Source organism: Balaenoptera musculus, chromosome 2 (assembly GCF_009873245.2).
Source record: "Balaenoptera musculus isolate JJ_BM4_2016_0621 chromosome 2, mBalMus1.pri.v3, whole genome shotgun sequence".
NCBI classification, from domain to species: Eukaryota; Metazoa; Chordata; class Mammalia; order Artiodactyla; family Balaenopteridae; genus Balaenoptera; species Balaenoptera musculus.
This window is the reverse complement of record NC_045786.1, coordinates 65,622,419-65,649,329: the sequence shown is the minus strand read 5'-3', so window position 1 is coordinate 65,649,329 and position 26,911 is coordinate 65,622,419. Positions and strand designations below refer to the sequence as shown.

Here is a 26,911-nt window from a genome sequence, read left to right as displayed (position 1 = left end):
GAGATGCTGCACGTAAAGCACGGTACCCGGCACACAACAAGAACTCAATAAAGGTCAGCTCTTACTGCCTCTCCCCCTCTGGATGAGCTTCCTCTTCCTCCTTGCCATTCATGACTAAGTTTGATGAAATGGAAATAGCCCAAACAGGTTTAACCCTGCCTCCCCCTCTTCTTACCTCCAAGTCACTGGACCTCAGTTTTCCTCATCAGTAAAATGGGCACAAGACCGTATCTCAGGTGCTGATGTAACTGCTTGATATGACTGACATAGGGTTTTCCTCCCTTGGTCCCATGAGCATTAACCCATCCATCATCATTCATTTTACCTTACATTTTATAGCATTTATTTCCATATCTATGTGAAGTTAACCAATCCTTAAAGTCCCCATGGAGAGAGTCAGGGCCAGAAAACCTGAGTCCAGGCTTGAGTGCCTCTGGATTTCACTCCACTCCCATGTTCCTTCACCAGCTCTGGGAGGGACAGAGCACGCCTGGCCAGTTCATCCTCATAGTCCCGATGCCTAGCATAGGACCTGGCCTCAAGGCCACCTCCCAAGCCTACACCTGGAGCCAGAGGACGTCTGTCTGCTCCAAACAAGAGGGCAGTAGGTGTCAGGGTACCACCCAGAGGGTGGGGTGGGTCAGTCTCTACTGAGAACACCTCATTCTGCTGGAATTACACAGGATCTAGGGCTTGCTGTCGGGTTCAAGGCCATACAGCTGAGAATGAATATATGTGTATAAATTACCACAGTACATTGGTATAACCCTTCTGGAAAACATGGAACCTTGCACATGAGCCTTATAAATGTCACCTTTTGGCGTAATGACTCTGCAAAGTATAACAGAATGTCTAGTGGTAAGTTAGAAATAACCCAAACATCTTAACCGTTTGGTTAGAATTAAGCAAATCAGAATAGTTAATGGACTACTACATAGCCATTTCAGATACATGCTTTTAAAGACTCTTTAGAGGTAGAGAAATTATAATTAACATTAAGTGAAAAAGGAACAAATTTGTTTTGTATATTCCTCAGGTTTTCCTGTATTCTTTTTACAGTCTGAACAACAAAACGATGAAAGATAGTCAAAGTAAGGTCTCAAGGCTGGCCTTTCTGGTGAGTGTTTTTTAATAACTTTTTATATCTTTCTCTCTGTACATCACCACCCCCACTTCCCTGCCCAAATGAAGTTTTTAATGAAGATAGCACACCACCGAGTCTCAAGTTGAGACCCAAAGTATCCAAACTTAGTATATCAGGTTATATATCCTGTAAGAAAAATGATTTTATCAGGTAACCAATGTGAAGCTCCCCCCTGCACCCCCATCAGTTAGCAGGTTATCTGGAATTCATCCTAGATCAATGACCTGTTGGACTCAAAGAAGCCACCCCCAAAAAAATTGTATAAAAAGATTTATTGAAATTTATCAATGACAAACAGACATAAAACTCAAAGTTTGGCTCTTCTGAGGGGGAGGAAAACCGGTGCAGATGTTCTTTTATACAGATGAAACACGGGCTAAGGAATCACACGTCACTTCAAAAGCAATCCAGAAGAGGGACAGGAAAGCAAACCTGTACATTCGCTAGGAATTTGCAGTCATTTCAGATTTCCACTAGGTAAGAAAATACAATTTTGCGTTAGTTTTTCCGTGCTCGGGTGTATGAAAAAAAAAACCCAGCCGACATGCAGCAGCGTCTCCTGTGCTTAGGTTTGTAAAAATGGTCTAAGCACAGAAGGACACGTAGAAGAATTCTCTTGTCATTTTGTAAAACAAAGCGTTCTAATATTTTACAGAACAAGATAGGACAGTTTTGTTTTTAATCTTTGAAAGAGGTTGAAGTTTGAGGGTTTGCTTCTTCTCTTTTAATTAGAATTACCAGATCCATTTTACTCCTAACAAACAACTCAGAAGCCTGCTGTTCTCAGCTCTCTGGCTCATCACAAGAGTGACATCAGAGTCTTCTTCGGACAGCGAAGCCCACCACCATCTGTGAAGAGGGAAAGGGGACGGGGGACGGGAAGATCCCCCGACCAGTGCCAAAATACGCCTTTAGGTTGCTATTTACAAACCAGGGCGCTGGCTGCCTCTAGCAGGTCCAAGAAATGCGGAAATCACGGGAACCAGAACAAGAGGTAAGATGCGGCTGGTGCTCAGCCCCTCCTGGGCTCTGAGAAACCAAACTGAGGCCAGCCATGGCCTTCCAACCAACTCAAGAGAGAGACTCGGGAAATACCAGGAAACGTCAGAGATCTCCAAACCGTCCTCTTTGAGGGTAAGGAACAAACGTTCACTTGTGTGTACTCAGCTATCGCAAATTTATCAGGGACAAAACAGACACAAAGAAAAAGTAGGGGAAAAAAATAAAGAGTGGCAGTAAAAATAGTATTTTATTCCACCCCCTCCCCCCTCCCTCCCCCCACAACCCCCAGTACACTTTTCCCCTCTCGTTCCCACAGCAACGTTACAATCAGAAAAAAATAAGTTTCGGGGAGCGGGATTTGGGGGGGTACGGGTAAAAACAGTCAAATCACAATAGGAATTTTTCAAAATAGGTTATTCCACTTAGTCATCGTCTTCTCCCTCATCTTCAGGTTCTCGTTTTCGCTTCTGACCCCTTTCTTCTTCTGGAAGAGTAAGGAAAAGGCATTCAGATTAAACATGGATCTCGCCTCCTACTCAACCCCCCCCGCTGGGAAAGCAGGGGACCGTATGTCTAGGACGCTTTACCAACCCTGGCAAACCGAGGCCAGGTCCTCAGGACCCAGGCCATCTACTGTCAACTGAGGGGGCCAGCCTGCTACCCGCGGAGTAAAAACGCTGCCGTACCACCAAGCTCCTCTTCATCTTCCTCATCGTCGACTTCCCCGTCGTTATAACCCTCCTCATCCTCCTAGGAGAGAAGATGGACACCGGACATTAGGAACACCCCGACCGTGGGACACGTGGAGGATGCCACTTGCCCTGACACCGAGCACAGAAAGGTGGGGGCCGCCCCCAGCCCCTCAGAGCTCCCACGGACCTGCTTCGCTCCAGTGAACCTAAAGCAGAGGTTGTTTTGTATCAAGGACCCCCTTTAAGAATCTGTAGAAAGTTTTGAACCCCTTCCCTAGAAAATAGCCACATTACACACAATATCTGCAAACAATGTCGGCAGAGGGGGGGTGAATTCTACCCCCCCGTTAAGAATTCCTGACCTGAAGTCCCTATAACTCAGGCAGCTCCGCAGTGTGCCCTCCTAGGGGAACAAGTTTCCCAGCCGACTCTCCATCGTGTGAAGTAGGCCGAGCTTTCGTCTGTCCTCACTCTAGTTTTGGCTTCAAGAGAAGACCCCAGTCCAGACCCCCGTCTGTGGGTGAGTGCAGCCCCTTCACCGTCTTGCAAACTTGGGTCACTTGGAGGGAGGAAAAATACAATTCTCACCCCCTGCCCAGGACATCACTCCCAGCTCCGTGAGATTCAGCAAGGGGTGTGAATTCACCCTCAACACAGGACCACGCTTCATGCTGCTCCTGTAGATCCAGGCTAGTTGAATCTCTGCATGAACACTGTTCCTAAAGCACCAGGCAGCCCATTGTTTAATAAGAACTCGGCAATAGACTTCTTTTTGTCAAGGGAAATATCCTTTTATAATGTCACCAAATAGTTCCTTAATCAGTCTGTTTGCTAAGATTGTGTGTGTGTGTGTGTGCGCGAGCTCTCCTTTACTGGAAGCTGGAAATTTGCAGATAGTCAATGAGATTACCAAAAACAACAACAACAACAACAACAACAAAACAACCCCAAACCAAAAACAACCTCTACATGTTGGCGGCTCCTGACAGGAAGAGCAAGACGAAAAATCCATTAGCCAACATGACTTATTGCCCTGTCCTAGGGGGGCCTATTTTGCTAGGTCTCTATTTTTAAAATACACAATATTCTTCAGAGGTGAGCCTAGCAGCCTACACCTGGGGAGAAGAGACACCCAGCAGCACAACTTGACGGGAACCAAGACTATCTCACCAGCTTTCTCACTAACCCCGACCTGCCTCTCCCCAGCTTGTGGGGGGCTGGCTGGGAGATCCCGCCTGAGCAGGTCTGTGTGGCAGACAGGTATCCGTGCCCTTGATGGAGACAGACAGGAAACTGGGGGAGAAGGCAGGCATCTTGTCCATGCTGTCATCATTTTAAACCTCTCTTGGTCTAAGTTTTGCAATCAGCAAGAGTTGATTTAGAAATCTGAAAAGCTAGGGAAAATGACTCTGCTATAGGAAGACTCAGAACATCCAAACACAAAACCCAGCACACAGAGCCAGGACCTTGGAGAAGGGTGTGAAAGCCTAAAATAGTAAGTGGTCAAACACTCCCTGTCCTTAAACATTTTACTCACAAATTATTTTATCCTCTTAAGCCAGTGAGTTGATCCCTATTTACAACCCAGCTGTAAAATGACACCTATTGTACAGATGAAGAAATAGGCTCAAAAGGTCAAGGAACTTGTCCAGGGACACACAGCTAGCAAGTGGTAGAAGCTGGGATCCACCCCGTCACAGACACATCCCAGACCTTGTTAAAAAATGATGCCAGCCAGTGTGTTTGGATAATGGCACTATCCGCTGTGTACAGGGGACCCCTGTCACCCTCTGATGTGGAATCCAGAAGTGTCTTATCCTATTACCCACCAGTTCAAGGCAGTCTTTGATTTTCCCTAGCACACTGTAAGTGCTCACTGAATATCTGAATTAACATACTAATGCAAAAAGGTAGAAAAAGGGGATGTGGATTCTACAAGAACTAATTTTCATGTGGAAACAAGTGCCAGGCTTGCCCCAGCAGATGAATCCCCTCCCTCTTTCTTTTCCAGGGCCAGCTGCAAGGCTTGCCTCTCCCAAACCAACCCAGTAACAGGCCCTGAAGTGGATTCAATTCCCAATCAGGGCTCCTGGCTGCCGAGGCGGTTCACTGAGGCAGTTAGCGGGACTGACTCAGAGGCAGCAGAGCAAGTAAGGGGGGCTCCGAGAGACAGTTCCCTGCCCAGCCCAACCTCTTACCTCTTCCTCTCCACTCACATCCTCCTCTTCACCTTCCTCCTCCTCCTCCTCGTCCTCCTCATCTTCCACTACCTGAGCATCTTCATCGTACTCTTCCTCTGTGCAGTGGGAATGGGGACAAGAACAAACTGGTGGTGAGCTGGCCCTTCCCTCCCACAGCACAGGCCCAGGGCCTGGCACCAGAGGTGCGGTCCTGTGTGGGGCCCACGACTCTCCCACGCCCATCCAGGCCCACAGCCTGGATGCTCTAATGTGACTGAACGCATCCTAAAGTAACCCAAAAGATAAGCATCTTAAAATGATCCCAAAGGTAAGCTCTCCTCCCAAGTATGAAAACAAAAGACCTCTCGTGGAGGCTGAGATGGGAGAGAAAATGCCAGATTAGAGAACCAAGTTACAGGGCCTGGGACAGCTGAGAAGTCAATTCATTCACAAAGAGCATCTAGCCAAACTCGCTGCTCTAAAGGTGAGGAAACTGAGTCCCAGAGGGGGAGAAGTGAGTTGTTCAAGGTCACACCTGGAGTTAGCTGCAGATCTGGGCCTAGAAGCCTGGTCTCAGGGCTCCAGTCCTGGGACCTTTCTGTCCCATCAGAAGATGGAACAAACTAAGGCAAAACAGGGTGTCTGAATCCCTTGTAAAATACTCCCACCTAACAAGGGAAAAGCACTTTCAACGTCTGAATTATTCAGGCAAGGTCTCAACCCTCAACTTTACTCTGGCCACAAAGACCTGCAGGGAAGCCGCACTGAGCTGGCAGCGTGGGAAGGAAATACGAGGCTCTCCTTCCTTTTCCTTCTTTCCTTCCTGTGGTCCCTGACTGCTCACCGCACCACCAGGGAGCCCAACGTGCTGCCTGCAGCCTCCTCTGCTTCCTGGGCCCCTGGGGCTCCTGAGTCCTCACCCCCCCAGGTCCTACCATGTGGTCCTGTGGGCGGCAGTCACCTGGGGGCCCCACGACCTCTCCAGCCGTGACCTCATCTCCAATACCAGACCCTAGATGGAGATAGGGGACCCTCAGGCCACACCCCACCTTCCTCCATCCGCTCATCCCCTCCCTGGAAGAGTATCTGAGTCCAGCACCACACTATAGAGAGACACTGTAGGATCTCATTTTCAGGGGGACTTTGGAAAAGGTTAAAAAATTGAAGGAAGACTCAGATGGTTTTTAAGAAGTTATTATGCAGTTGGAGAACCTCAGGATGTTTCTCTGGGGCTCAGGCCCTGTTATTTTAGGGGCGTCAATCAATGAGACAGACCAGGGACAACAGTAAACAGAGCAGACAGCCCACTCCCCTCCACAGCTCTAGAAAGAGGTTGATAGCCCTTGGGGGCCGGTGGGGGCCCCCTGACACCCAGCCCGCCCCCCATAAAGCCTGGCCTGGCCTCTCCCTGGTGCCACCCACCATCCTCATCCTCCTCGTCATCCTCCAGGCCCTCCACGTAGCCCTCGGCGTCCGAGTCGGGGGCCTCCTTGTCGTCCCGATCGTAGCCATCGAGATACGTGAGCTGAGGAAGGAGCTTGAACACGTTTTCTCGGTAGTCGTTCAGGTTGGTCACCTCGCAATTGAAAAGGTCTAAGCTCTTGAGGTTTTCTAACTTTTTCTGCAAGCAAACAACAAAGTTGACAGTGAGTGGTGTGGGAGGCGGGGTGGGGAGACAGATGGGGGTGACGTGAGACGGCGTGCAGAGCTCCAGGCTCACAGGTGAGGAGCGCACTCTGGTTTGGCTCTGTTCGGCCGCGTCAGCCCTGGCTGGGGGGCCTCATGTTCATTCACGTGGAAGATGGGAAGTTGGACTTGAGGATCTTCAAAGCCTCATCCGATGCCAACACTTTTATTCTGCAATTACAGCTCTTGCCGTAACAGTGACGCACCTGAAATTAACCCGGGGCTCTCTTGGTGCGTGAGCCAAGAGCTTTGCTGCCTGCCCCTGTGACTAAGGAGCCAGAGAGGAACTGAAAAGGCCTCAGGAACTAACAAACTACCTCCTTCTATGAATAATAATAATAATGGCAATTAATATAGCACTTTATGGATTAACTCAATTTATCCTCATGACCCCGATAGGGCGGAAATAATTATTAGTTCATTTCACAGACAAGGAAGTAGAGGGCAGAGAATTGGGATTTGATCAGGCAGCCCAACTTCAGACCTGTGCTCTTACTCTTTGCCTGTCAAAAAGGACAAGAGAAAAACCAATGAAGCATCCAGATTTTGTCCACAATTTGCTTTATCAAAGCTTTATATATCGATGGGTTCTAGGCCCATATTATACCCACCTGGTGGCTGGAATCTGAGGCCCAGGAAGCAAAAGGGTCATACATCTAGCAAGAAACAGCTGCCTCCTGACTTCCTACCTCACACGTCTCCAAGGCGCAGGTACCCCGCCCCGGGCCAAGTCGCTGTTCCAGTGGGGCCAGGCGTAACTGGTGATTAAAGCTACTGTCCCTCAGGGTCAATGTCAGGAACGAGGCTGCTCTCTTGAGATTTCGTGACTGAGACCCGGTCATTCTCAGCAGAGGGTCAAGGGCAGGGAAGGAGTCCGAGCTGCGGACCGGGTGGGTGAGGCCAGCATCCCCCAACCAAAGGCAGTTTCCCCACCCTCAGAAGTGAGTAAAACACATTAATCACACTGATAATCAGGGAAGAAGCTACAAAACCATGTGTGGTCTGGGCAAGGGAATAGGGTGTGTGTGTGTGTGTGTGTGTCTGATCTATAATGGTACGCATATCACAACCAAAACACACATATACAGAACTTCAAAGATTTTTTCCTTTTATAATGAAATTATGAAATCAAGGCTTCCAGGTAGATCAAAATAGTTTTGCTTTCCCCAAGGAAATTGGTGGAAGACCTGAAAGAAAGTTCTATGGGAAGCATAGTCTAGTAGTTGACCCCATGCCACAGATGAGCAGGTAAAGTCTGAGTTGGGAGGAGAAATGTCAGCTTCCCGTTCTGCCACGCTGGCCCATCAACCTGCCCTTCAAGCATCCACGAAGGGCAAGGAATGCTTTTTGGACAAGAACACAAACTGAGAGATGCCCCAACTGCCACTCTATATACCCAGAAAAGGGGAATGTGGCAAACTTGGCCAAATATCCTCATGGCCTTTCCCTGATTCTAAGGTGCATGGCTTATGAAGTAATTCTTATGTATATATTTACAATAAGTGTTAATGCGGTAGTTATTTCTACATTTCAAAAAAGCTATCATTAATCAGTGATACATCTTACAGTTGACTTCCCTGAAGTCAAGGGAATACAGTCATTCAGATCTGGGTAATGTAGAAACTGTTATTCTAACCATGACCTGCCCCTTTCTGGCTAGTGAATCGTGAAGTTTGGGGTGTGCTCAGCTCTATGTGGACCAGCAGAGGAGGAAATGCGGCCCAGATCTCTGAGTCCCTGGTCACCATCACACCCAGGACTGGTGACCAGGGTCCCTCTTCTCTACGCCCCACAGAGGAAGGCCTGCATGGGGTTCCCGTGCCACACAGCTCTCTGTCATCCCAGGGGGCCTGTGTCAGGACCGACCCACCTTCCACGGTTCAGAGGTGCTAGCCTCTGGCCAGTGACCCAAGGAGAAAGCAGGTGACCACCTCCAGGGTCAGCTTAATTCCTGGATGGCTCCTCTCTCCCCAGTGAAGGGCACAAGCCATGCTCTAAGCCTAAAGAAATGACAGCTCAGGTTTCCAAAGCTGAGCAGAAACTGTAAGAGGAAAAGCACTAGACCAGAAATTGAGACCTGGGTCCTACAGCATCCTTCACCCTGATGCCCGTTCTAACTGTGCGACCCTGGTCAAGCTCTTTAACTTCTCTAGGCCTCAGTTTCTCTACGGACGAAGCAGAAGTAGGAGCCCCGACTCTATCTCATGGCACACAATTAGAGTAAAAACAAAAAAGCATGTTATACCAATGCAAAAGTAGTAATCCCTCCCACCCCAGTGGAGAGGGGAGGACCCCAGTGACTCACCAGTGGCTCTATTGTGCTGAGGTCTTTAATTTTGTTGCCACTTAAATTTAGATGCGTGAGGTTCGGACACTTTTCTGCCAATACTTCCAGGCCCCCTGAGATTCTGTTATCGCTTAGTTCAAGCTAAACAGGCAGGGAGAGAAAAAGCAGAAACGGCTTTTAAAATGAAGGCTCAGGGCTCAGGCGGCCAGCTCCCCTTCGACAGGCCAGGAAGGGAGTTGGCTCAGGAACTGGCAGGCGTGCTGGGGCTCGCACCTGGCCTCCCCTTCAGTTACGCTCCCTCAATGTGGAAAAATGACCCCTTCCTCCTCCCCAGCCCGGCCTCCCAAGCACACACGCTCCTCCGCTCTATTTACCTTCTTAAGTTTGTTTAACTTTGGTAAGTTTGCGACTGAGGTGAGGCCTACGTTGATTGTACTCAAGAACTCCAGTTCTTCAAATTCATCTGTGAGGCCTTCGATTTTGCCTTCATTTGACCGACAGTTGTCCAGGACAAGCTCTTTCACCTGGAAAGGGAAGGAGGGCGTGAACCAACTGGGCGAGGAATCGGGGCTGAGGCCGGGGTAGGGGGAGGACAGGAGGCAGGCCAGGAAGCATCGCAGCACCAGCGCCCACCCTGACCTCTCTGCCTTTACCAATGCTGGGGGGATCGAGGGGAGCGCTGCGGTGAACGGAGCTGCACAACCAGGGGGCCCCTCTGGACAGGAGCCTCGGCTGGACCGGAGAAGACAAACCCAATAAGCCCTGCTGCTGTCAGCAAGGTTGGGGGCGGTGTCTCGTTCCAACCCTACCGCCACACCTCAGCCCCCAGCTCTCCACTGCACCAGCCGTTAACACTGTTGGCAACCTCTGGGCCTTGCCATTCCATCAGAGCCCCTCTCCCAGCGCCCACCACGGCCCCAGCCTGACCGTCTTACTGAGGCCAGCCACCTACGACTTCGCCTCCTCAGCCCCCACGGGCCTTTCACCTCCATGTGTCTGTGGACGGGTCCCAGGACGTACCCGTCTGCTTGCATTCGTACCTGCCCCTGCCACCAGTCAGAGCCTGCCCATCTGGCCTAGCATTCACCACTTGGCCCCACTGTAAGGGTCACAGACCAGGGACCCCTCCAACTCTCCATCCTCTAGACCAGCGCTGTCCACCAGAACCAAAAGAACTTCCTGTGACGATGGAAACCCATCTAAGAGAAGAGCCACTAGCCACATGTGGCCGCTGAGGTGAGACTGAGGAACTAAGTTTTAAATTTTATTTAGTTTTTTTTTTTTTTTTGGCCACACCGCACAGCATGTGGGATCTTAGTTCCCCAACCAGGGGTCAAACCAGTGGAAGCGCAGAGTCTTAACCACTGGACCGCCAGGGAAGTCCCAAATTTTATTTAGTTTTAATCAATATAAGTGTAAAGAGACACATGTAAATTACCATATGGAATATCATGGCTCTAGACTTTGCTCTTCAGGGTCCTGGGAGTAGATGTGGAAGGAGAGAATGGATATCTACAAACCCAGGATGGACCCATATAGAAGTGCTGAGGTTGGCAAGGTCCAAAAGTTAGTCTTTGGAGGCACCTCTGTGGTCCTGCCTGCCCCCCCCCCCAAAACTCCCTGGAGGTGGTTTCGCCCTATTAGAGTTATTAGATTCCCCTCTCTTCTCTTCTTACTGAAAATTTGGGCCCTAAATCCTCATTTCAAATGAGATAGAAAGAACTGATAAAGAGCTACCGTCTCATCGTGTTGTTAAAAGGCAGACCTGGCTGCAGGTTCCAGCGCAGATGGTAGGGGGACAGGCTGAGGAAGAGTACTCAGGTCTCAGGCCTGAAATGACCCAGGGGAGTCAGCAAGGGATGCCAGGGTGCCTGGCCCTCCAGACAGATGCCCAGAGTTATCCATTCCTGTCCTGAGCTGATAGGGGACTGCTCCCTGGCCTTCCAGGGCTGGCAGGCACCTTAAAGGTGATCCCTCCTGGCTGCACCTGGTGCTTGACACAGCATCTCCACGTGCCCCCTCCCTGCAGCCTCCAGGAAACATGTACTGACGTCACCTGGATATGATGCCTCCCTGGGGCTTCCACCCACAGGTTCGGATTTCTCACCCATGGGTCACTCAGTACAGGCCCGTCCTTCTCCACAGCAGCCCTGCGTTGTCACTCCCTGCGGAGAGGCAGGGAGCAGCCCTTCCTCCTCTAGATAAGCAGACAGGCCTATTCTAAGCAGTCCTTGTCCAGGGCTGCTCCCTGCCTCTCCGCAGGCCCATTTGCCCGGGCTTCTTCCTGCAGGGCCCAGGATGACTGTCTGTCTCAGTGGTCCTCTACTCGGGCATCACTGGGCCAACATGGGGGAACAGAGTCCACAGCAGGCTGCTGTGCCCCTCCTCAGTCCACCCTTGCCAGTGGTCAGACCAGGAGAGCTCGGGGCATGTCTGGGCCACAGCACCCTGTAGTTGCCCTGCCTTCTTCTTCCCTGGTGGAGAGAGAGAGCCTGCTCAGTCTAGGACAGCAGCAATTTGCCAGGAGGGGCAAAGCCAGGCGAGGCAGCTCTCACCCAGAGCTAGCAAGCTCTCGGCTCAAGCACCAGCGCCAGGGCCCACCTTTCCCTTGGATCTGGGATGGGGGAAGTTAAGTTCTTTCCCACTCTCTCAGTCCCCAGGGGAGGGGATGTCCAGGTCAAGCCACCTTTCTCCAGGTCAAGCCACCTTTCTCAAGGTCACTGCAAGTGTGCCTGGGAATAAATCCCATGAGGCCTTCTGCCCTAGGGCAGGAAATCAGTGTAGAGCCAGGAAACCAGGCCTTAGGGGAGCAGTGGAGGGAGATCAACTTTCCTGGGGGAGGGAGAGTCACCTCCCCTTCGTTTGCAGTTACTGCTGGGGTCACACAGCCACTGGAGTGGCTCCTCCAGTCACTCCTTTCCTTGGAAGGCCCTGGGAATTCTTTAAGCTCCACCAAAGAAAGACAAATATGAGAAGGGTTTCCAGTCCACCCTCAAAGGTTTCAGACATGTGGTTTTTCTAGATGGGTCAAGGGCTTCTCCTCATACGGCCATCAGCCAAGGAGGAGGCCTCAGTAACAGGGGGAGGCGGCGCTGTGGAGTCAAGGGAATTCGTCCTGGAAGTCGGCCTCTGTCCCGGAGAGGCACAATGCTGCCTGGGAATCCTACAGACAGACCCAAGGTTCCAGCCCCAGCTCCCAGCACCATGCCCAGACCGGTGGCCATTCCTCTCGGGGACAACATGCAAGCCACCACTACTAGTGCTTTTATTAACAACAATCATGGGCTCTTTCCAGACCCCTTAGCAGGCACACTCTTCACAGGCACTGTCTCATTTAATCCTCACAATCGCTCCACGGGGTGTTCGTGGGGTATTCTCCCATTTTACAGCCACATCTGAACCACAGATCCTAAAGCCCCAGGAATGGGCACAGGAGGGTATTTAATGGACCCCGATGGTCAGTGTTGCTGCAAGATAAGGAGGGTTTCCCTGCTATTCCCAAATGCAGGGCACAGGCTCTTGCAGACCCCCAAATGATCCTACAAGCTACCCTGATGGCAACTAAACCCCCTTTGGCCCCTCTTCTAACTGTTCCACCAGCCGGGTGGGGGCCACTCCCAGTGGTCCCCACCCTGGTTACATTTCCTCGGTAACCAAAGCACAAAACTTAACCCAGCTCCCGTTCCAATGACACTGCAGTCAGTGGGGGAGGATCTGGAGAGGGGCCCGGGGGCCTGAGACCCCGCTCTTCCCCAAGGAGAAAGAGGCTGCTTCCCATCACTCGGGAGGGAAAGCCTGTGGTGTCTGGAAGGCCAGGTGGCTGCTCCAGGTCTGTGGGGCCTCCGGGATCCCCACGGTTTCTGCATTTCCTTCCTGGCGGGGTTTCAGCACAGTTTGGGGAGAGATCAAAGAGGGGAGGGGTGGGCTGAGGCTTACACCAGAGAGGCCAAACCACATGGGGGAAACCCACTGCCTCTCTGTGGGGTGATGAGTCACATCGGGGATGGCAAGTAAGCAGCCTGTGAAGTGTCTGTAATGCACCAAACAGGAAAAAACAAAAACTCCAGCCCAAGAGCTGACCTGTGGAAGGTATTCCATCCACCCCCTGTTCCACCTGCTTCCACACAGGGCCACGCTTTCTTACAGCTCCAGGGCAGGCTAACGTGTTTCAAAACGTTCAACCCACCCCAACCTTCCTTAAACTGACTTTGAAATCCTGCTGCAATTACAGCCCACTTCCTCCCATCTCTGCTCGCTGCTGCTGCCACTGCAAACCCTTCCATGTGAAGAGAACATCCCTTTTACATCCAGGGTGTATTCTGCTTAAAAAAGAAAAAAAAAAAAGTGAGGCCCATTCTCCCCGCCAAACCATGGGTGTGAGCTAAGTGCAAAGTTAAAATTAAACTGAAAATTTGTACTTTGGGTTTAGACTCTCTCCCAACTCCACTGGCCGTTTAAAAATATCCGAATGCGGTTACTCTCTCCAGAACCCAAAACTGGAATTACTCTGCTTGTATCGGGAACTTTTCAATCACCCTAAAAACCCTCCACAGGATCCTTTGCTTCATTCCTCCAGTGTTAACACCCAAGAAGTGTCTGCATATTCATATTCAGCGCCCACCCCCCCATCCCCCCCGGAGATATTAGTGGGGAGGCACTGAAGGTTCCCAAGAAATCAGACTGCGCGGCTCCGGCATTTCCTGAAAAACTTGTCTCCAAAGCAAGGACGCAGCAGTCATTTCTCACCAAGGGGAGCTGAACCGTCCGTGATAAACACGAACACGTTATTACTCTAAGGAACAACCCGTTGCTTGTTTCAAAACTGTGAAGTCTTGTCTTTACAGATCTCTCACATTTGACCATTCCTCTCTACTGCCGGCACTGCAGTCCTGGTCACGGTCATCTAAGTCACTCTAAGTCTGCTTCTGCTTCTGCTTCCAAATGGGGTCCATGTAACAGTGGGAATGCTGGACTACTGGGAATAGGCCCCCACCCAGAGGCCAAGGCCTGGCTGGCTGAATGACTCTGACTCGATCCCTGACGTCTCAGGCTCTGCCTCGAAGAAAGGGGAGGATATCTGTTTAACCTATAAAGTGCAAACTCTGGCCTAGAAAACATTCCTGGCTTCCCGCCGCCTCTGGGAAAAAATTCAAGGTCCTAAACTGACCCAAGGAGGCCCTCCACTCTCCACCTCTCCCCACTCCCTCCAACCTCATCGCCCCCTGCCCACCTCTCACACTCGCCTGCAGATCTAGTTAAGCCCGCCTCCCCAGGAAGCCTTCTGCACCCAGCTCTGAGCATCCCGGGGCACCGAGGGCAGCTGCCGCATGAATCATTTAATCGTGTATTAAGCATCCGATCCTCCTAGAGGTCAGGAACTGTCCTTCCCCGTAATCAGCCTAGCAGGGAGCGGACACCAGAGCAACTGCTTAACAAATGTTCCTGTTTATCGTGCCAGCCACAGCACTAGGCGCTGGGGCATACAGAGGGAGACAAAGCATCGTGACACGGTGCAACCAGTCCGATACACGTTGAACAAGCCCTCCCTTATTATAAACAATAACAACAACATGTTCTCGTGTGTTTTGTGTCCCCCCAGGTAAGCATAAGCCCCAAGAGGAGGTAGGTCAATGGTGCACCCTCCTCTTGACCCGACCCAGTGGTCTGCACTCAGGTCTCTTGCCCGTAAGAAACCCCTCTCTCCACCCAGCAAGCTCCTGTGACACTGTCCATCTGAGCAGCTGAGGGGACACGGAGGTGACGGAGAGCCACAGCTGGGGTCCCTGACAGCAAGAGGTGTGGTGGCGGGCTAGGAGGAGACAGACCCCTGGTAAACAACTATAGTCCACTGTGTGCCAGCTAGCAGGCCCGAGGCTGGGAACAGGGTGCGTGCTTCACATGGCTCCACCCTGAGAGGATGGGCACACTAAGGACAGGCAGGAGGGACCCAGAAAGACCAAGAAAGGGGATGCACTACAGCAAAGCCAGGGCTGCCCAGATAATTTGCAGGGCCCAGTGCAAAATGAAAATGGGAGACCCCTTACTCAAAAATTGTTAAGAATTCCCAGACAGTGACAGGAGCGCATTAAACCCAAGAGCAGGGAGGGACCTTCTAAGCCTGGAGCCTGTGTGACCACACAGGTCACATGCCCATGAAGTTGGCCCTGATTTAAATGGACAGCTTGGGCCTAAAGCAGAGCCCTCTGAAGGCCAGAAGCAGAGAGAAGGAAGCTCGAGAGGGCACTGCTCTTTATTTTTCCAGCACTTCCTGAGGCAATGTGGAGAGGTGGACAGAAGGCAGGCTCTGGAGTCGGACGCACCTGGCTCAAGTTCAAATTCCCCACTGCAAGCTCATCATCTCACCTCTCCTGAGCTTGCTTCCTCCAATGACAATAGTGCCCACCACTTAGGGTTGGATTAGATGAAATAATGCACTTTGAGCATCCCCAGCTTGGAAAAAGTCACCTGCCGATTCCTCAATCCACGGCCTGTGGATTGAGTCAAGGCACAAGAATGGGAATCAAGGCAGGTCCGCAGCTCTGAGTCACCCCTGCTGCCCGCAGGGCTTCTTCATGGAACAGAAGCCTCTCCACGCTCTGGAGAGCTAAGATGGTGTGCCCAGAAGACACCCCCTGCTGGATTTTATACCTACACCTTGTTTTGTTTAGTTTTTCCCACTGAACTCGAAGCCTGATCTTCTTTTCTTTCACCAAACAAGAATGTAATAAATATTTGTAGCTTTGGTTTCAACCTTGTCAGTCCCTGACCAATTTAGTTTTCAGGTCCCAGCCTTCCAACAGAAGACTTAAATCAGATTGACCCCGTGTTTTTTTGGTGCTCATGGGTTTTAAATAGGTCAGCTTTTAAATGGGCCATCCCCTGTTGCAGATCCCATTTCTAGCTCGAAGACCAACTGCTTGAGACACCGAGGCTGAGGGGAAATGGGCTTCTTCTTAGAGGTGCTCGATAGGAGTGATAGACACTTGTGGTTCTGTCCCTAAAATCTCTAGTTCTGCTTAACAGTCAGTGTGGCAAAACCTGCAAAAATCAGTCGGGTTCCACGAGGGAAAAGTCAGGCTCTGGGGGAAAAGCTGGACATTTAGAAAGCTTAGAAAGGCCTTCAGGATCATCTAGGTCAGTGGCTTTCTGACCACAACCCACAGTAAAAAATACATTAACACCTTGGCTCAGCACACATATGTTTTTGTGTGTGTATAGGCATACACACTGAAACAAAACTTACGCTGTTACAATTACTCTTTTCTATTACGTTAAAAAATAATTTTTTTAAAAAATGTGACCCACAGTTTGCAAAATGCTGGTCTAGTTTAGCTCTCTTTTTCTAGAGGAAGAAGCAAGGTCCAGAGTTGGCCAAGAGCCCAGGAACCCCAAGCTGGGTGATTCTCCCACCACACCACACACCACGCCGCTGCTCTGATCGGAAATCACAGTCCCCAGTGGAAGACCGGGGAATCAACCACGTAGCTTTCGTGTTTCTGCTAACAGAAGGCTGTTCTGCAGCCTCAGTGGTAGCTAAGACTCAGGTCTCCATACCTCTTAAAGATCTTTTAAAATCTTAACTAAGGGGCAGGGTCCCATCTTACTTTAAAACAAACAAACAAAAAATCTAAGAAAAAAGCATCTGGGTCTCTGGATTTTGTTTGTTTCCTACAATAGAGCTCTGAAGGCACGGGTGGGAGCACATGGCGCGGGAAGTCGGTGACGCCATCCTTATTATTTTAGGGAACCATGGAAGGCAGGCCGAGGCTCGCTGCGGCGGTAATTAAGCTGTCGGCAGGGCCTGGGTAATAGGCTAAGCGCCGGCTGGGGGAGGGCCCGCATTAACATAAACCCTGTGACTGGCTCCCTCGCGGCCTGGAACCGGCTTCCTACCTCCTGCCCCAAGCATGGGGAGGACTTAGTTTCTGCCTCGCCAAAGACAGAGGAGCTGGTGCCACTGCAGATGCTTCTCCGGCCAGAAGAACAGACTCAGGGCAGTAACCCCAGGACTGGCGCAATTGGTATAGGACCTGGGCTTTGGGCTTATCAGATGGACCTGTTTAGCTAGTGAAGCCTGGCAGAGCTGGAAAGCAAATGTTATGCCTTTGCTTTCCTCCCCTTGAACCTCACTCCTCCCTTCCAGACAGTCTAGATTCTACTCCACTTCAAGGACTTGTCAGTTCCATCTCCTGCAGGAAGCCTTCCCTGATTGCTCAGCCCTGTCCTAGCCCTGCCTGACTTAACAGCAGGTGAACAATTCCCAGAGCCGGAGAAAATAGGCCCGGAAGGCTGTCTGCGGTCTGTGGGAAAGGAAATGGGGAGGAGTCAAGCTGGGTCTGACTTTACCGTGTGTGTGTGGTGGGGGTGACAGTGCAGTAGGGACAGGGAGAGATGAGGGTTTTGGAACTGGTGAATGACATGATCAAGCGAAAATCTAGCAGGCTGCATCTTCTAAGTGGCTGTCCCTTGCTACCTTCAGCGGGTACTGGAAGGTGTGAGAAGCAGGAGTTGGAAGCAGAGCCCAGTGAAGGCGCAGTCCCAGCAGGCAGTGTTTGAATGGTGACCAGAAGGAAGAGGGACAAGAAGCACGGAGGTTTGGTGCAAAGGATGCTCGTCAGGCAGTCTGATGACCTGGACTCTGGGCCCACTTTGCCACTAACTTGCGATGTGCCCCGGGGGGAGTCACATCCACACCCTCTGGGCTTCTACAGTCCCCGAATCCACACACTGGACAGACACGAGATTCCTTCTAGTTTCAAAATTCTGTGGGTCCACCCACTTTTAGTCCTCCCCACATCCAAACTCAATCATTGTTCCCCAAAAGGAGGTGGGAGATTTTATGGGCCAGAGGAGCCCAGGATTCATCGTGTTGAGGGATGCCAAAAAGTAAATCTGGGCCGCCGGGCAGTTATCCTGGATAATTACTGAAATGCGAAAATCAACCATGTAGTCTCTTAAAACACACCGGGATCATAAAAACAGCCCCCAGGGCTCAAGGTTTTGGGTTCCAAATGTGGGAGTCTGGCATCGCCCCATCTGATGCCTGCCACCTTACAGGACAGCTTGGAGCAGGTATCTCAACACATGGGGTCCTACTGCCTGCTGTGCAATCCTGTGGTTCATAAAAAAACCACACCATCCATGATGATCCAAGAGCCACAGCACTGGCCCCATGCAACAGAAGAGCCCTGAGGAGAGAGAAGAGGAAGGCCCAGAGAGCAGAGGGGGTACACCCTGGGCAACCTTCCCAAAATGCTGTTTTGATCATGTCACGTCATGGCCCATCACTCCTTGTCCAAAAGCCTGTAATGGCCACGGGATTCTAGTGCCAAATCCAGGGGAGAATTCCCAGCCCCCCGACCATCAATGTCCCCTGACTAAAACCCTGTGCCTCTTTTCAAGTTTGTCCCTGCCTCACCCCTCTGCCAGCCTCCCTGATTGGCAGCAAACACAATGACACCACCTGGCATTTCTTCCCCACGTTACAGTTTACGAAGTGCTTCCCCAGGCATCACCTCATCGAATCCACAGACAACTGGATCCCACCCCCTGGAAACCGTCCCTGCCCACCTACCAGGGCCCTCAGAGAACCGTGGCTTGGTCGCAGGATGCCTGGCAGTCTTTCGTCCTGTGGTCTCCCCTCCAAACACAGCCTTGCTATGGTCTGAGGTCTTGGTGTCCCTTGCTGGTGCCCTGCCCAGAGGGGCTGGCTAAGTGGTCAAACTGGACCAGGTCACTCAAGAGGAAAGGATGGAGTGGGGGAGGGCAATGGCTCTGACCCCTTACTCACTTTTGGAAGCAAAGCACTCCACTAACTCCACTCTTGGGCAAATCAACAAAACGATACAAAAATGGCTTCCTGGGCCCCCTGTCCCAGCTGCCCTGATATGGCTGATTTGGGTCCCTGAAATCAATTTCAGGGATTTGAGCCCAGCTGGGCTGGGACCACTTGTGGAAATCCCACCAGAGTCCTCGAGTCAGCAGGGTCTGAAAAGAGGACACAGCCCAGGGTCTCTGCCGTGGGTCTGGTGTGGATGGTGACAGCTACCCACTCGCCAGGGACCAAGTGGAAGAATGGTCTGCAAAACAGAAGTTAATTCATTTCCTCAGCTTCACCACACAGAGATCCATAGGCCAGCAGTTCATAGCCCCTACCCAGCCCAGGTGAACAGCACAGCCCATCTAAGAAGACACCATGCCTTCAGACTCGGGCTGAGACACTTCCCACAGCCCTCGTATGGGCCCCTGCCAAATTTCCAGTCGGCTTTAGAAAAGCGCTTCAGAGAACTAAAGAATCCCTCATCGCACCTCTAGGGAACCACTGGATCCAGTCCAGCTCCTCAGGCAACTAACAAAGCCAGGTGGAAACCAACACCGTGACTCACCCAAGGTCACACAGTTAGCCCTTTATGGAACCAAACCTTGGGCCATTTCTTAATCCTCTTAACTTAGGGCCCACACCCTAAAGTCACAGGCCTCTCCATGGTGAACTCCTTGAAGCAAGAGGAAACGGAGTAGGAGAAAGAAAACAGCTGTTAGGAAAAGAGCCCCAGGCCTGAACCCAACCCTCCCCCCCACACCCCTGCCTGCCTCTCCTCTCCATGCATGCCGGGAGGGCTGGCAGGGCAGAAGAGGCCAGGGAGGGCTAAGTGGCCTCAGAGAAGAAACCCTCGACCTTGGCCTCCTTCCCTGCCACCTCTACCAAAATGACAGCCACATTGGCAATGACAGAAGCCGAGCAAACACCGTGGCACTGAAGCCCTCGTGTCCAACCACCAATCGGAAACCGCTGATTTGGGCAGAAAAGGGAACCAATCATGCAAAAGAACCTAAAGCTGGGGACTGAAAGTTTTTTCTATCCAAGACCGCAAAACAAATTAGCCAAGGGTCACACATAAGAAGGAATTTAATCTCTTTCTCCCTTAGAGAAATGTGACATGTGCAGCTTGCCTTAGTCTGGAAATTAAGTGCTTATGGTAAAAGTATTGGTGATGGAAGTGCAGGAAATCCTAAGGAGTAATGTTAGTTCCATATGCTGCTAGCTAGAAGGGGGAAAACAGGAGGCAATGGAATGAGAGCAAGGAAGGAAGGGGAGGCGAGGGGCTGCTGGAAGGAGGGGAGAGGGGTGGAACATGGAGGGCGGGGGGGGGGGACAGATGGACACTGGGAAAAGGACACAGGCAGTCAAAAAGAGGGCAGAAAGGAGAAAGTTAAAGGCTCTGTGGGTTTTTCTTTACTTCCATAGTTCCACCCTCTTCACCTAGATCTTGGTGATAGAACTTTACCTATGTTTACTGTTTTTTAAAATATAGTACAGGTTGAATTCATTGCTGTTCACAGATTTACAGCTGCTTTAATCTTAAAATGCTAAAAACGAAGACAAAACAAAAACCTTCATGATTCTTGAAGAGTCAGGGAGGGGCTAGACAAATAGAGACGATGTAAAAAAAAGAGCCTAGAGATTTTAGTCTTCATCAGAAGCTCATAAAGGAGGTCCCCACCAAGGTGGCCAACACAGACAAGGCCGTCCCAGAACACTGCTGTGACGGGACCAAACCAGAAACTCCAACACCTGAAGCAGAACAAACTTGAAGAAGGTGACAAGGGTGGGAAGGCTTCTGAAAACCGTGCCACTAGAAGAACAATGGAAGGAACTAGTAATGTTTAGGCCAGAGGCGGTGGAGACTCATGATAGCTCTCTCTCTCTCCAACTATTTGAAGGAGAGTCGTATGCAAATAGAAGTACATTTATTCTGTGTTCTCCGGCAGCTCAAGAGCTAAGATCAGTGTGCAGGAATTACAAATAGGTAGTTTTCGGCCCAACGTAAAACATAAGAGGGTGTTTAAATCTTTACAGCTGTCCCACGAAAGAATGGGCCGTTCTAAGAAAATCAGTGATCCTGCTGTCCCAGTAAGCATACACATTGGAGACTGCTCAGTGACTGTCTACAAAGAACCGTACACATAAACAGCACTGAACAATTATTAAATGAATTAATAATATTGTATGATGAAGTCCTGCATAAGAGATGAGCCTCGGGTCTTTTCACCTCTTAAAACGCTATGATTGATTCTTTCCTCTTTAAAGAAGCATTATGTGTTTAGGCCACAGGCCCGATGTACTCATTCAACAATATCAACAGAGTATCTGTCAGATGCTGGGCACCTGTGCTAGGCAGTGACCAAGCAGCAGAGACCAAAACTGGCTGCCTAGCCCACGGGTTTACAATCTAGTGGAGGAGTGAGATAATAAGCCAGTAAGTGTATATGTCTATATACAACATATATAAATGCTACAAAGGGAAAAAGGGGAAAGAACAGAGATCATGACGAGAGAGGAATTTACAAAGCGTACCACGGAAGGCCGATCCAAGCTGAGCTTTCAGTGGGGACTTGAAGCCAAGTGAAGAGGGCAGAGGGAACAGCCAGGGCAAAGACCCTGAGCAGGGAGCATGCTTGGTCCTTCTGGGGAACAGCTAGGATGACAGGTGGTGGTAAAGGAATTTGTGGAAGGGAAGGAAAGGAAGTGGTGGAGTGAGAAAGGGGTGGGGAGAAGGCGCTGTCTGTCAAATGCACTCGTGCACACCCATGGGACATTCTGCACCTAACTGGTGGCAGGGTGATGGGTTTCATAAGCAGTGGAAGTCAGAATTGTTTGGACCACAGCAAAGGGGGTAAGACCCAAGACCTGACCATAAGCCTGAGATTTCTCTTGCCTTTCCTTAGAGGAAAAAAGGAGCTTTACTCAGGACAGTGCTCACCCAATGTTTCCCAGTAGAAACGGGCCTTGGCTACACCCCTGGGGAATATCCTATGGCAGAAGGTTTTGCTTATGAGTGTTTGGGTGCATGAGAAGTAGTCAGAAAATGTGGTTTGGTTCCAGGCTTTACCACTTAGGAACTGTGTGGCTTTGGGCAAGACTTCACTGAGACTTAATTTCCTCATCTGTAAAATGGAGAGAAGAATCCCTACCAATCCCACAAATCTCTGTGGGACCAGACGAGGTAAACCGTGCTGTCCTGGACAGTACAGGGAGGAATTTTACGAGCAAGTTTCGTACCCAAAACTTGGCACCCCAGAGAGCAGAGCGGAGGTGTTATGTAGCTGATTCTCCCATACTGCCTTGCACTTAGCTCACAATAAATGTTTGCTGAACTGAAAAGCATTAAAAATAACCTGGGAAAACATGCTGCCATTTTTCCTTCTTCCTATTAAACTGGAGCACTTTGCCAGAATGCTCCAGAACAGTCTCTCTTCTCTGTAATCCTTCATTTAGGGGAAGAACCAACTGAGTCACATCAGGGCAGGGTGTTCAGAGGATAAAGTCCCACGAATGGGGACAGGAACTAGGCCCGACCCCTCTGCAGAAGGCTCCTGGCTCTCTGCATCACCCCAGTCTTTCTCCAACAGCCTGAGCTGATCCAAGTCCAGGCCACCAACGGAAGAAGGGACCGCAGACCATCCTAGGGTCAGCAGCTCCTGGAAAAGCCCATGAAAGCCAGAGATACACAATATATACACCATGACATCCACATGAAGCCTTGATCTAATCCAATCACCTCTCCCCTACAGATGCGGAGACTGAAGCCCAGATACATAGACTAGCTAGTCCAAAGCCACTTCCGTTATTTTCTTCTTTTTAATTTTTTGAATAAGTAACACAATCATTCTCAACATATACAGTTAATTCTCCTTCTCGTCCTGTCCAGTAACTATTCCACCCATTAAAAATCCTTCCACAGTTTGTTTATACATACACAAGCAAATTCAGAATCTTATTTTTTGGGCTTCCCTGGTGGCGCAGTGGTTAAGAATCCGCCTGCCAATGCAGAGCACATGGGTTCGAGCCCTGGTCCGGGAAGATCCCACATGCCGCGGAGCAACTAAGGCCGTGCGCCACAACTACTGAGCCTGTGCTCTAGAGCCCGCGAGCCACAACTACTGAAGCCCACATGCCTTAGAGCCCCTGCTCTGCAACAAGAGAAGCCACCGCAATGAGAAGCCTGTGCACTGCAAGGAAGAGTAGCCCCCGCTCACCGCAACTAGAGAAAGCCCGCGCACAGCAACAAAGACCCAACACACAGCCAAAAAAAAAAAAAAAAGAAGAATCTTATTTTTCTCTTTTATACCAAATTAACATATTATATATTGATCTTTGCCTTGCCTTTTTTCATGAAGTTTGTGTAATATACAGTACGCAAAAACCGTCGTTTCTTACTTGCATTGTGTTCCATTGTGTGGATGTGCCATCATTTTTCTTAACCAGTCCCTTATTTGATGAGTATTTGGGTTACTTCCAATCTTTTGCTATAATGTTGCAATATAGATAAGCTGGCACATATGTCATTTTGCATTCACCCAGCTTATTAACCAAAGAGCTGGAATCAGACCCCACTTCTGACCTGCAGGGCAGCAGTCATAGAGACTGGGAGTTCTAGAATCTAATGGGCTCACCACTGTGTGAACAAGTTACCTCGTCTCCATCCGTTCAATACTACTACTTAGAACCTACCAAATGCTAGGCACTGCACCAGGCTCCAATGATAAAGGTATCCTTGCCTTCTGCCCCCAAGGTGTTCAGTCTGGGATAGACAAGCAGAAGGGACTGCTACAGCACAAGGGCAAGTTCAGTGTGCCTTGAAGGCCACCTGACCTCTGTGGGCTTGTTTCCCTGTCTGGTAACAGGGTGGCCAGACCTGGACTGTAGGGGGCGTTCTAAAGGATCAAAACGTAATGCTTGCTAAGTACCTAACACGAAGCAAGGCTTGGAGCAGGTGCTCAACAAGGGATAAGCCTAACTCCTGTCCCAGAAGGGGTCTTACTGATGGCAAGGGCAGCAAGGTGTTCTAGGCAAAACACATGGCACTCACTGCCATGCCCGTTCACAACACTTTCCTTACAGAAGGTTGGAATGCACTATTAGTTTTTGAGGCAGCACCCAAGCCCCCAATTATGTCTTAGCCCACTTTTATTGGAGAATGATTTGGCCTTCTCCCACCTTCCAAACCCTCTTTCGTACTTTGAGGTATCCTGGGTATATTTCTCATTTGTGTGCACAAGCCCTCATGTCTGAAGTACATCAGAGCTGTCAGTGGAAACCCAGACACATATTTATTAAGACCCTGGCACACAAAGGCAAGGAGAGGCACATGGAAAGTTGATTTTGTTAGGATTTCCCTGACAGTGTAAAATAATCATTTAAAGGAAAAAAAAATCTAAAGGAGAAAAATCACTGAACCTCACATTTGTTTTGTTTACTTTTAAATGTGTTCTATTTCACAATAATACACTTTTAAAAATCTGAAATTCTGGCATCATCTGTTTTGCTTTCCTGGGGGAACAAATGCAGCAGAGAAAAGAAAGAAATGGAAGTCAGGAGTGTAGAGTATTTCCATATTAGCAGCAGCCCCAAAAGTGGCTGAGAGGAGGCAAGAGGTCAAAGTTAAGACGCAAGGTTCCATGAATTGCTCTGAAGCCAATGACCTGGCTTTGCACCCAGCTCAGCTCCTCAGTACTATGTGACCTTGAGCTAGTTCACTAGCTTTCTGAGCCCCACTTCCCTCATCTGCTAAAGTGGGAATAATCCCATTCATTTTGTAGTGTTTCTGTATAGATTAAATAAGAACCAATGAGTACCTATGTGCCAGACACCACAACAGTTAAAAACAAACAAAACACACACAAAAGATACTACTTTCTCTCAATACTTAGCAAAAAGATGAAAATCTAGTGCCTTTCCTTTAGCAGCTCAAAGCAGAACAGGAGGCATCAAATTACCCAGCCCCCATAATACTGGGAAGCCAGGCTCCTAGCAGGCTGATTAATGAAGTCTTACTTCACCAGAAGCTCCTTTCATATTCATGCAAGACGCCTGCTTCTAGATGAAAACTATCAGCCAATTAAGGCTCATCCCGGTCCTTGGGAGAGGGTGGGTCATGGCTGGATTTGTGATCTGACTTAACTGTGGGTTTCTCTCCCTAAAATAAGCTCCGGGGCCTCTGAGTTCTGTCTTACTATCCTTCATCAGAGGCTCTGGCAGGGTCTCCCTTGCCCACTCAAAGGCACTTGGCCCCCCAAACCAGGTGGGGAGGGCCTGAAAGATCCAGATGGAGTCCAAAGAGTACCAGTAGGGGTCCTTCAAGAAACTGCTATTTCAGAAGGATGGATAGAAATCCCACCGTGAAAGGAAGCGAGAGCCTGTGGTTACCCAAACCGGGCCGCATCTCTGCCGAGACAGGAGCCTAAGCAGCTCCCGGTGGTGAGCCCGTGCCTGGGGGGCTGACTGGCAGTTACAGATGCGTTCCTGCTCCCCACCCCCCAACACACCAGCCACAAATGAGAAAATAAATCTACTATTGTTAACGAATGCAATTTGGAAGTACCAATCTTTCAAAGTGCGAGCCTCAAGAGGATGATAAAAGACATTATGGGATGAAAAGGCAGAGGGTCAGCTGGCCTGGGGAAAGGCATAAGGTTGAGAGCAGAGAGTACTGGCCGGTTATAGTTTGTCACTCTTTTGTGTCATGTCATTAGCTCATGAATTCTCATCGTAACCTCGCTGGGCCTCAGCTTGCTCCTCAGCAAGATGATTCGTAGGTACTTCCAAATCAGACATCCTAAGTTGCTGGCTCAGGGGGGCCAGAAGTCCAGTGTAGGTTACTTGAGCCTCTGCTCAAATGCCACTGTGTCAGAGAAGCCTTCCTGGATCATCTATCCATCCCCTTTAACACAGCTTTATCTGTCTTCATGGAACCTATCACACCAGCAGTCATGCCTTTGCTTGACTTATTGATGGTCTCCCTCAACGGAATGGAAGCCCCACATGGGCAGCCCAGATAATGTCCTTGGTCCTGTTCACTGCTGTATCCGGAATGTTCAGGAAAGAACCTGGCACAGGGCGGGCATTCAATCAATACTGGAAACGAATGACCCTCCACAGTATTTTCTATCTTCAGAAATCACCCTCACAACTCTGGCTAACATCAGGCACCAGCCGGCCAGCGCTGCTCATCATCAGGGACGTCTATGGCCGTAATAAGCCTCCTGGGGCTGGCAAGCCATGCGCCCAATACAAGTCTGGTTTCCAGCACAGTGGGCACCTCAAACTGGGATTCAGACCTCGCTGGAGTCTAAGCCCACAGGTCAAGTTCGGAGGTGCTTTTTCACTCTCACATCTGACCCTCTTGGGTGACCACTCCTGACAATGACCACACTGGCCACGGGATCTGAGGGAAGATTCCTGAGTGTCTACAGAGGCCAACTGTCTGCCCTGAACCAAGTTCCCCTCGCTTTTAAGAAGCCAGCTTTCCATTTCTCCTCCCAGATTGGCTGCTCTACCTCACCCCACACAGCAGCCCCCGGAGGGCCCTACCCTAGATGTCTCCCCAGACTCCCAGACCACACCTCAACGTACAGACACACCAGCTCTCTTAACCGAGACTCACAAAGGCATGACTGCAACAGAGCCACAAACGAGATGGGGGCTCAGAGGAGAACCACTCATTATGGCAGCAGGCCAACCTCTGCAGAGGCTTCTTCAGGCCTCCCAGACAGCTGGGGAGCTTTACTCAAGTCCAAGCCTGCCCACTCTCCCTGGGCTGCACCGGGGTACACCCAAATCTCCAGGGGGAAAGGGAGACGTGCAGCATTGCAAGGAACGCCCCGAGTGACTGCAATGGCCTGTTCCTGGCCCTCCATATGGAACAGGCCCCTGTGCCAGAACAGACAGATCCTTCCCACTGGCAGCCAGGCGGGAGGCTGGAGGCCACATGACATCATCACAGCGCCTTCCTGATGCACCCAGCTACAGGGGAGCTGTGCTGGGCTCTGCAAACCGTCAGCGCTGCCCTCCGGCAGGGGGGAATAAAGGGACCCTGACTAATCCAAGGAGAGGGGCCACCATGCACACCCTAAGGAGGTG

The 26,911-nt window shown here is 50.3% G+C and overlaps 1 protein-coding gene across 1 annotated transcript in view; it reads right to left on the bottom strand.

Moving 5' to 3' along the window:
- Nucleotides 1–1,399: 1,399 nt before the first annotated feature.
- The window catches only part of ANP32A (acidic nuclear phosphoprotein 32 family member A), a 39,230-nt gene continuing 13,718 nt past the window's right edge, over nt 1,400–26,911 (bottom strand). Inside the window, exons 2-7 of the mRNA XM_036843443.1 lie at nt 9,366–9,515; nt 9,010–9,132; nt 6,441–6,639; nt 5,037–5,134; nt 2,833–2,896; nt 1,400–2,630 (exon numbers count right to left, since the gene is read on the bottom strand). Of these exons, the coding sequence (XP_036699338.1) occupies nt 2,569–2,630; nt 2,833–2,896; nt 5,037–5,134; nt 6,441–6,639; nt 9,010–9,132; nt 9,366–9,515 (696 nt within the window). The 3' untranslated portion in view covers nt 1,400–2,568. The remainder of the gene's footprint in view (nt 2,631–2,832; nt 2,897–5,036; nt 5,135–6,440; nt 6,640–9,009; nt 9,133–9,365; nt 9,516–26,911) is intronic.